Source organism: Copadichromis virginalis, linkage group LG7 (genome assembly GCF_057382275.1).
Source record: "Copadichromis virginalis isolate Kocher_CV1m ecotype Utaka linkage group LG7, C_Virginalis_male_GT1.1, whole genome shotgun sequence".
Taxonomy (NCBI): Eukaryota; Metazoa; Chordata; class Actinopteri; order Cichliformes; family Cichlidae; genus Copadichromis; species Copadichromis virginalis.
Window position 1 is genome coordinate 15,006,396 of NC_140624.1, and position 10,939 is coordinate 15,017,334.

The window sequence follows — 10,939 nt, forward strand, 5'->3', positions numbered from 1 at the left end:
AGTGCTCAGACATATGGGTGAAGCTGTGCGAGTCCCAGTGTTTCTTTCCCACTTGCAGTAAAGTGTAGTTAACACGAGCCATCCATCTGTTTGTCTCATCTGAGAGTAGAAAGATGGACCACTGTCCTGCAGGCTAGAACCTCTGACAACAAGCTGAGCTCCTAATAAGGAAGGGCAGGCTGGCTGAGGCGCTCTCTCTAAATATCCCTCAGGTCTGAGAAAGAGAGAGGAAGGGAACTGGGGAGGAAGAGGGAAGCGGATGGATTGCAGCCTTATATGGACAAAGCACTGCTTTTCCCAGGGTTTGTGGCTCTGACCCCCGGCATGATGCCAGATGCTGCACGGGCAGCTCCCTGGCGCCACCGAGAGGTGCGAGTAATGCAATGCTGCATGTCAGCTGACGGTCAATAATTGATTTGATTTTTATTTCTATAGTTTGTTTTCTGGACTCGGCAATAAAAATAAATCTGAGACAATGCTTTTGTAATCGGGGAAGTAAAGCCAAGATCAACATCAAATAAAACAGGCAACAGACCAAAATTTTCAGGTTGATTGTTTGGCCATTTTCTCTCAGTAACTGGTTAACTGGATATTTTGGCAGCATACACTTTAAGACCCAAACCGAATTGGCAACAGCTTTATGGTGGCTTCGGTATTCCAAATCTTACTTTGGATTCACTTTTAGTGTGCAAGCGTGACTGACCTGACCCTAACAGACTGACCTGTATACAGAGAATATGTTTCTAACTAAAGATTTTCTCCTGTAAATCAATGAATCCATTGAGTCATCAATTATAAGCACATAAATTTGGGGCTCGCAAAACACACACTGTCTCCAAACCGAATCAGTAGATGTGGCGACACCCTGACTATCAGTCCCAAGATAGTTGAGCTTGTTGAAACACAGCAGACCTCTGGCACATCTTCATCTTTTCCAAGGTGCACACAGAGAATAAATCTGCAGAGATTAAACACTTGTGGCGCAGAGAATAACTTATGGCTCATAAACCCGATGCAGATAAGAAGTTAAAGCTGTTCCTGTGGAACGTGAATGACGCACCAGCACATACTCAAGAGTGCGGAGCAGAAATCTTGAGATGGGCCGTTACATGAGGATACCTGGACAGAACTGAGGGCATCAATCCCTCAACTGCCAGGAGGAATGGGAAGAGCAGATTCAGAGACTTTTAGATTAGAAAAACTCCTTCAGTGGGACCTGTGCAGCACTATGCAGATCAATCGGCATTCACCAAAGAACATCAGAGCCGACAGCTCCAGCATCATCTCCTCTGTTTGTTAAATGACTGCTGATGTCAAAAATCTGAAGTTGTGTGACTTGCCAAATCAAAACGCATCGTTTACCTCTTTATCTGAATCAGTCACGGCAGCAGGGAGGGGCAAATTCACAGGTCTGGACACTGGGTTGACACTACTGGGGATATCTGCAAGAGGTCACCCAGCCCAGAACAATACACTGTAGAGTTCTTTCTATGATTTATCTAAGTTGAGCTTTATGATAAAAACTGATGCAGTGACATTTCAACAAATAGGCTTGCCATTAAATAACTGGCACATAATTTGTTTCATGGACATCTATGGCTTTATTTCTTTTTGTATGTAGATTGGATGGGTTGCTACCCATCCAATCTACATAAAAGCAAAGTAACAGCAGGATGTGACTCAAGCTGCCCACTTGCTCTGATGTCCTGGTGTCCTCACACGGTACAAACGAAACAGGGACACTCATAAAAGTGTTGTCCTAGAGCCAGCGATCAAAAACTTCACAGGATACCTCGTATTTAGCCTTACACTCTATTTGAGAGGTTCAATGTATGTGGCTGGTACTGACAGAGGACTGGCGCTTTTCTAGTCTTACTGCCCAAACAAAGGACTTCAGACTACAAGCTATTTTAAGCACGCATTCATAGAGCCCTACGTTTTATCTACCTTATCTATTTTTCCCACAGCCCACAGGAGGACAGGTGCAGCACTGGAAAGCTTAAAAATGCAATAACGGAAAATACGATGGTGATCTTTATCTTTGGAGCTTTTATTAATTAGTTAATTATAACATAAATATAACTGAAAATGTTGTGTTTAGAAAATCCGAACGAGGACAATGCATCTAAGTCTGACTGCTAAAGCAAAGAGAAAACTTTTAGTGTGACTGTGGAGCCGATGGGAAAATGAGGAGCTTTAATTTGGAGAAAGTGACGTGATGCCTCTGGGGAACAGGCCGACAACAAACAGTGTTTCTGTGTGGCCTGAAGAGTGTGCTGCTGATTTAATTGGATATATGTACGGATAAGATAGCAGCCATTTGAGCCTGTGACATAACCGGTCTCATTAAACTATCAGCATTTAAATAAAGTTTACATTAATGTCTTGCTTTTATGCACAACATGAAAAGTGCACCTGACATCGCCAGTAACACGGAAAGGGCATGCTGTTTTTAACAGAGCATCTGGATTTAATTAACTGACTTTAAACTCCACAGTTAATCCAGCCCATGTTTTACATGAGACCTGAACTAAATCCAGATTTTCTGTGCTGCACGACACAGGTCTCCTCCTACAAACGAGTTAGAGCTACTTCATCAACAACTTTCGAGTGCACTAGATATGAAATCTCGAACAAATAAAAGCACATAAAGTTTTGGGTTTGTTTTGTTTTGTTTTGTTTCATGAGTTGAGCCCTAAAGAACAAGCGGTTTGGGATCTCGTCCGGGTCTCGCCTGGACTTTGGTTTTCCTGCATTCTTCTTTGTTACGGAAACAGATGCTTCTTCCTTCTCACGTGAGAATAAAAAATTCCCGCTTAAGTAATGAGTTTAAGGACTTACTGTACGTGTTTGTGCATGCTGCTGGCAGCAGCGACAGAGCTTTAACTTTAATGTGTTTTGAAACCATGATTTTACTTGATAAGGGGACATTTTATCTTTATTTGTGTATTTTTGTTTTTGCGTTGCTAAATTTCAACCAGTGTCTGCATGACACATCTTATGGTTATATTTAGGCATGGCTTGTGACACATAAGTGTCAAAGTCTACACTCTGCAAATGGTCTTACTAACGTGAACCTGTGAAAAATAGAGGGTCCAGGTCCACAGAGGAAAAAAGCCTTTGAGATCTACAGTCTTATGTTTGCATTATTAATCTTAATGGTTTTTCACTCCAAATCAAACATTTTTATCATTTAGGTGAAAACTTCCTGACTTCTTGGTTTGATTTGAGCCTTTAAAGTGAAGGTAATCTCCTCATCATGTCCTGTGATTCGGACCCTTACATCTTCACCACCGACACCCTCCCTAGTAACCTCCGCTTCCTCCCTCCACTTGCGAATGGCCATCTGGGCTGGAGGGTGTACAATAATATCATGCACATGGGGGGCGTTTATAATGGGGAGGGCGGGCGCTGCCACAGAGCAGATGTCCCCTGCCCTCTAGCTGTTAAGGTGGAGCTAGAGGAACCTGTCCAACACACCTACAGCCTGGACACCCACAAAGGTAGACTCTCCTGTGCAGGTGTTTTCTCAATGGTGTTGTTGCCGATCTGGTCTCATACTTCTCTCTCCTGTTCTTGTGCAGGCATTTTTATTCACACTCTGAGCTCCGCTAGCGCCACTGCCACACAGTCTTTGTACTCTCACCGACACTATCCCAACCTGATGGTGATGGAGATCCTGCTGGAGCGTCAGGCGACCTCACAGGAGCCTGTCACGGTTAAGCTGGTCAGCTCATTCACACCTCAAAGCAAAGACATCAGGTTTGAGACCGGTCCTGATTACAGAGGAGGCAGGTGAGGCTAACAACATTTTTTTAGTAAAAGGAAAAACTGTTGCACAATCTAAATCCAGCCCTCTCTCAGCCACATCCAGGGACAGACAACCACAGCTGAGTACCCTGGAGGTTCTTGTCCTACTGTGCACCTCATCTGGACCCCCGTGCCCGTGACTCTGATGCTCCCTCCCGAGCACAGCGAGGCTCGCTGGGGTTTCATCCTGGTTGCAGCCAGCAGTTTAGACTTGGCTGAGGCCAGTTTTGATGAGGGCCTGAATCTGATGGCAACTGGTAGTCTGCGTCCATCTCACGAGAAGGCCTGGCAAGAGCTGTGGCTGCAGAGCAAAGTGGAGGTGACAGGGTCTGAGAGCCTCTGCAAGGCCCTGATTGGCTGCATGTTCTACCTCCTCAGCGCTTTCCCGTCCATACATGACACCTCCAGCTCTTTTGGTGGAGTCAGTCCAGGAGGGCTCTCTAATGGTGGAGAAGGCCAGGACTACTGGGGCCATGTTTTCTGGGACCAAGTGAGGCTAGATTCAGCCAATGGCCATGTGTTGTTGATTCTGTTATATGTTGTGTCACACAATGACTCTTCCTTCCTGTGGCAGGACATCTGGATGTATCCCGGGATAGCCCTTTTTTATCCGAAACTAGCCCGAGCTGTGCTGGAGTACAGGGTGGGGACCATAGATGGTGCTAAAGACAACGCCCAAAAGCAAGGCTACAAGGTATAAGACGATCGGTGGAGTGTTTTTGTTTTTTGTTTCTACTGTTTTTTTTTCTGTTCAACTCTGAAAACAGAACACACAAACGCACTCATGATGTGGTGGTACATCAGAACACAGTAAAGTAAATAACAAAGTTACAATAATAAAAAAATAAAATAAAGTTAAGTTTATTTATATAACACCTTTCATCGACATGTGTCACAAAGTGCTTTACAAGGTAAAAACACAGTACAGTCATAAATACATCATAAAAACCCTGGTCTAGTTAAAAGCTTTTTGAAATAAAAATGTCTTTAGCTGCTTTTTGAAGGTCTCCACCAAATCCAAACACCGTAGAAATTGGGGAAGTGCATTCCACAGTCTGGGTGCAACAGCTTGGAAAGATCAGTCCCCTCGAGTTTTAAAACGAGTGTGGGGGACCACTAAAAGGTTTTGGTTTGATAACCTCATGTTACGAGAAGAGGTATGTGTACGAATCAAATCAGCAACATAGGGAGGGGCCTGTCCCTGTAATGCTCTAAAAGTTCAAACTAGAAGTTTAAAATGGAACCTAAATCTGATTGGTAGCCAGTGCAGCGACTGTAACACAGGGGTCATGTGAGCTCCCTTGTTTGAGGGGGTCAGTAGCCTCGCTGCAGAGTTTTGAACAACCTGTAGACGAGCTAGCCCTTTCTTGTTTAGACAAGTAAACAGGCTGTTACGGTAGTCGAGTCTTGTAGAGACAAAAGCATGTATTATCATCTCGAGTTCACTTATCGACACGATAGATCTAAGTTTTGTAATCTTCCTCAAGTGAAAAAAGCAGGTTCTTACTATCTGATTTAAATGTCCCTCCAAAGAAAAAGCTTCATCAAAAACAACACCCAGGTTTCTAAGGTTATGTTTCTGTGAGGAACCTAAGTCACCCAGTCGCCGTTTAATATCAGGTATTGCACTGTCTGGTCTGGTGCAATAATCAAAAGTTTCTGTTTTGGCCGGGTTTAGCTGTAACCAATTATTGTTCAACCATTGTTTAATGTTGGTTAAACAGTCAAGTTATTCGTGTTAATATTAGTTTCCACCAACAGTGGTGATTCCATTTGGTAGATTTACACAATTTCCACCCAACCAAACTCTCTAAATATTTGGTTATGGACTAAACAATAACATCCAACATGTTCGTTGTTCAGTTTTAGAGGCTCGCAGGCGGATTTTGTTATCAGAACAGGTCTTAAAACACATTCCTGACACAGTGGAATTAATATTCCTGTGCAGATATTTACAATAAAGTCCATTAAGACATTTTTTCAAATGTTGTGCTTTTTTTAATATAGGATGTGACATATTAACCTTCTGAATACTTTCACAGTTACCTGCAAGGATGCTGTATAAGCAATACTACAGGTTGGACATATAATCTGTAATATCAAAACTACTCAGAACCAGAGCAAATCTTAATACTATTAAGAGTTTCTGAGGAATTTCAGGCAAATAACTCAGTGTTAGATTGTAAAAAAAACAAAACAAGCAGTGGGTACAACAGTGAGGCAGAAACGACAGATTCAACTGTAAAATCAGATATACTGTAAAAGATAAACAGGACGACTTTGTTGAAACCTGGTATCCTTCCATCACTTACTTGGAAAGAGATTATGATCGTAATAGCTGTTGCATGTCCTGGTGCATTCACAGTGCCCATATTTAGTGGAAAATCCATGTTCTCTTATAATCCTTTTTTTCTTGCAGTTTGTTTTTGTTTTGTTTAACTGTGTGACATATTCTGAGAGTAAGAGTAACAACTGGGATATAATAATGAAAATCCTAGAATAAAGATGAACTTGGCATGAGAATAAAGCTGTATTAACACCTCAGACCCTAGTGGTTGTAATATTTTCTGTACATCTGCACCATTGGTGCACAGTTAGTATCTGCTGTATGCTATTGTAGAGCCATATATTTGACTCTCTGTAGGTCCGGCTTTACTTTTTAATAATAACAATCAAACAGAGTCTGAGTCTTCTAAAGAAATATGCTGTTTTACAGGGTCTAAAGTTCCCGTGGGAGAGTGCTGTGTCAGGGAGAGAGGTGTGTCCAGAGGACATTTATGGACAACAAGAGATTCACATCAACGGAGATGTCACATTGGCTTTCCAGCACTATCTCTACCTCACCGAGGTATGCTCGTTCACATCCCCACTCACTGTCCCTCCTACCTGGCGTCGTTAATCTAGCTCTTTGCTTTAGGATCTGTCCATGTTCAGAGAGGGACTGGGCAGCGAGGTCATCTATGGTGTGGCTGATTACTGGGTTTCAAGGGTAACCTGGAAGCCCGAGGACCAGAAATATCACCTAGATGGTACTCAACCTCGTCACGCCAAATAAATTCAGTGCATCAGTTACCCGCTTTAATGAAAGGATCTTACTCACACTTTGGTTTATTTTATATTGAACGTTAACTTCATGTTGTTTCCATTCAGGTGTCATGCCACCCGATGAATATTACTACAATGTCAGTGACTCTGTGTACACAAACACAGTGGCCAAGCTTGGGTATTTGTATTCAAGATTAAACTTATAACTATAACACCTTATAACTTATGTCTTATCAATACCAGTAATAATGAAAATATCTTATTTGTCTTCAGTCTTCAGTTTGCTGTTGAACTGGCTGAACTCCTTCAGCACCCTGCGCCCAAGGAATGGCAAGCAGTGGCCGAATACATTAAGATACCTTTTGACGAAGAGCATCAGTACCACCCTGAGTACGACGGCTACATTAAAGGTTAATATTTGTTTCTGTTAAGAAAGAACCTTAAATATTCTTAACTTGATGCTAGAATATCCTCTGGGTGACAAACAGGGCATCCCGTGAAGCAGGCGGACACAGTGATGCTGGGATATCCTCTTGGATTGCCGATGTCCCCAGAGGTTAGAAGGAATGACCTTGAAGCATACGAGCCAGTGACAGACCCTCACGGTCCAGCCATGACATGGGTATGAAAGACACAGCATCCTCTATGGTCACATGAAACTGCTGAATGAACTAAATTTGAGGTTTGTTGAATCTGTGTCAACAAGAATTAACCTCCTTGGACCTGACATTCACATATGTGGACATCATATTTTGTCCCAATAGCAGAAAGAAATTAAAAATGCATGCCATGAAAGAGTTTGGGTCTTAGGAGGTTAAAGTAGTTATTAAGACAAAAGAGGATCCAAATCAGTACTTAATGTACTTAATAAGAAGTCTTACTTCTCACTGTGGTGCAGTGACTGACTTTTGTGTTCATATTTGAATCAAAACTTTTTACTTTCCTTTTTCAGGGGATGTTTGCAATCGGCTGGCTGGAGCTCGGGGAGGCTGAGAAAGCTCAGCTTTTACTTGAAAAGTGCTTCAACAACATCCAGGGCCCGTTCCAGGTACCCTTTGGCTCACACATCCACATAAACACACACCTGACATTTACTGGGTGAAAGATTGATTACCTTTCCTCGCAGGTATGGAGTGAATCATCCGATGGCTCCGGTGCAGTCAACTTTCTCACAGGTATGGGAGGATTTCTGCAAGCTGTGCTGTTTGGCTACACCGGTTTTAGGTTAGTTCTTAATCCAGGAAATAAACACTTCGGTGTGTTCAGTCCACAGTGTGTTCACAGTGATACAAAGCTTCACATACTTGTTTTATATCCTAGAGTTCAGAAGGACTGCCTGGCATTCTCGTCACTGCTTCCCAACGACGTCTGCGAGCTTTGTGTCCGTGGTGTGAACTACCTGGGCAGCCAGATGGACTGGCTGCTGAGGAAGGAAGAAGTCTGTATCATACTGAGGGAACAGGAAGGCAGTCCAGGCAATACTAAGCCCTGTAATTTACAAGTTGTCCTGAAGGCATCAGGAACTAAAATCCCCCTCACACCAGGTAAAGCACAAGTTCAAACATGCAGTTTGAACATGCAGTTCTTCAGAGAAAGTTTTATTCATGAAGATAATTTGATAGTTTCTATGTTAATAAGAGACAAACACTTCTCACAGTATAGCAAAAAGAAATTATCATTTAACTGTTTATATGGGGACACAATATTGATAGAAGTGAAAAACATATGAATCTCATAATCAGGGAAAAAACTTCAAGACTGTGATCTTCTCCAGCTTACCTTATCTAGGCTGGAAGTGATGTCAAAAAATAATGTGTGGGGCATGAACTCAAAAGCATAGCCTGCCAGAAAAAGATTTGAAACCGGTGTGCATACCTGAACCTGATCCAAACTTGTATACGTCTATATTTTCAGGGCAGCCGGTAACTTTCCCTCGAGAGCCCGGATACGTTTGCAAACTGATTTCAGCTGCTTCCTGCTGGCCTTTCTGAAACCTGAGCACCGATCCTCCGAAACATTTCACATGCTGACAGTTGAAAGCATATTATTTGTTTTTATTATATTTTGCTTGATTTACTAAATGTATGGAATAAAGAAGGGCAGTATTAATTTAAGTCCCCCAGCAGCTACGGATCTGAGCAGGGCAACAAATACAGTACTACACTGATGGATTTGTGTAATATTTGTGGACTTTTAAAGTTAATTAAAGAAATACAGAGAAACTTTGAGTCTAAATTACTGAGTTATTGAAGTTTGTGATGTCAAAGGAAATATGATTATCAGAGTTATTATAATTACGTATTTTTATTTAGTGTTTTTGTTTTAGTTTTGAATCTCTTCCTTTCACTTTAGTTCAGAGCAGCTTTGACATTTGAGTTTAATCTTTGTATATTTTTTATATTTTATGTATGCTAATTGTCCTTGATCAAGATGGGACTCACCAGGCACCGCATTGTAACAATATTATCACTTGATTTAACTCATGATATGATACTATAGCAATTTTAAACATTTTGTCATATGCAGAGTATTGCAGTAACATTTACTGTGATTTACCAACTGGAGTATTATCAGAATACAAGCCGCTGGCAGCCAGTTGAGTCGAGTCCCCTCGAGTTTGTTTGTTAATCAAGACTCAGACATCTGGAGACTGATGGCAACATGTTCGCCATCTGTCTGCATTTATAAATTAGACAGCAATTATTTGCAGACCTTCAGCAATCTGTCTGACAGTGATTGCAGTCAGTCCAACTCAGACTGCAGTTGTTTGCAGGAATGCATAATGTGATCAAATTAAACAAATCACCAGCCATCAATTTCTTTTATAGGTTTAAGGAGGTTGGTGTTTAATTTTCACTCATGTGACCAAGCCAATACCTTGAATTAGGAGATAGACTGGTCAAACTAAGTGTATAAAGTGTAGGATGTTGTTTTGTTTAACTGATTTAATGTAAATTTGCTCTTCCAAGGTTCCTCAGGAGATGTGGTGCGTGAAAAGGGCCCTCCTTTCTGCAGTGTTTGAAGAGTATTTTAATTTATTTGAAGAGATATAGATATTTGGTGTCTTTGTATTGATACATTATCACTGTGTAAAATATTGTGACACTCCCTAGTGTCTCTCTACTTGGGGATAATGAATACTTGCACCATCTCCTTTGACTACATTAAGAAAAGACTAATTTAGGGAGTAAGTTTTAGTGAACTATGTTAATTTGCCTGACACTAAGCACATCCACACTTTTTAATGGTGACTGTTAGATGATTAGAGTTGTAGTTAGATATGCCATGCAAAAAAGCAAAACACTAAACAACTTACAATAATTAAAATGCATTATAGACTTTTATTTATGACTGGAAGGATGAGGGCACAAGAGTATATACACAATGCATTTCTGTTTACTTTGACTTACAGACTACCACGACCTTTGTAAGATTCATGACTTCAAGCATCCTGTAGCTTTGCTTCCTGACAGGAGAAAACTATTTCAGTCTGCAGGGGGGAAAAAATCCAGAGGAAGGTCATCACTGTTTACTTGAAATACAATTGTGTCGTCTTCTTGATTTAGGCACACTAGAGTGCTTGTGTTGTGTGTGCTTGCGACCCTCTACCCTTTAATCGTCAAATCCCCTGTGGTAAACTATTATATAATCCAACACCATCTAGAGTCTTAGGTTTTTCTGATAATGAGCACATCCACACTTTCCATCCAGATGTTTACTAATAAGAGCCAGCCGAACTCTAAACCCACAGTTTCCAAGCGTGATTTTAAATAATAAAAAGAAAAAAGAACGAAACAAAGAATAAAATACATTTTTCTAAACTGGTCCACTTTGGTTATATTGCACTGTCATTCCTGCATGTTTGAGTGCTGGAGGGGCGGACCACGACAGATCTCCGATTGGTCCATTTAAATCTGGGCAACGCAGTAACTCCGCCTTGAACGTCTGCTCGGGTTCGCACGATTTGAGTTCTCGTGTCACGAATTTCGGCACTCCGCCTCATCCCCAGCTATTCTGACCGGGGTGAGCTCCGCCCATCCAAATATTCCAATCCACAAATCGAACGCCTCCCGGGGACACAGCG

General features: G+C 41.6%; 1 protein-coding gene across 2 annotated transcripts; it reads left to right on the top strand.

Annotated features, from left to right (window-relative positions):
- The first annotated feature begins 2,551 nt into the window (after positions 1-2,551).
- pgghg (protein-glucosylgalactosylhydroxylysine glucosidase) lies at positions 2,552-9,077 on the top strand. Of its 2 annotated transcripts, XM_085462002.1 has the most exons (14): positions 2,553-2,795; positions 3,198-3,503; positions 3,585-3,795; positions 3,865-4,300; positions 4,385-4,504; positions 6,527-6,658; positions 6,728-6,839; positions 6,961-7,033; positions 7,129-7,265; positions 7,344-7,477; positions 7,808-7,903; positions 7,982-8,079; positions 8,176-8,399; positions 8,770-9,077. In XM_085462002.1, exons 2-14 carry the CDS (start codon positions 3,260-3,262, stop codon positions 8,844-8,846), a joined length of 2,094 nt encoding a protein of 697 aa, XP_085318128.1. In that variant the 5' UTR covers positions 2,553-2,795; positions 3,198-3,259; the 3' UTR covers positions 8,847-9,077. The 2 variants fall into 2 exon arrangements, with proteins under 2 accessions (XP_085318129.1, XP_085318128.1); XM_085462003.1 differs by lacking the exon at positions 8,770-9,077 and having other exon boundaries at positions 2,552-2,795; positions 7,982-8,030; positions 8,176-8,325.
- The last annotated feature ends 1,862 nt before the right edge of the window (positions 9,078-10,939 follow it).

Bases quoted from the DNA above. Each gene is read 5' to 3' on its own strand.
- pgghg (XM_085462002.1), top strand. From the start codon at position 3,260: ATGTCCTGTGATTCGGACCCTTACATCTTCACCACCGACACCCTCCCT. The intron at 7,034-7,128 runs GTATTTGTATTC...ATTTGTCTTCAG, and splicing joins AACACAGTGGCCAAGCTTGG to TCTTCAGTTTGCTGTTGAAC. The intron at 7,904-7,981 runs GTACCCTTTGGC...CTTTCCTCGCAG, and splicing joins ACATCCAGGGCCCGTTCCAG to GTATGGAGTGAATCATCCGA.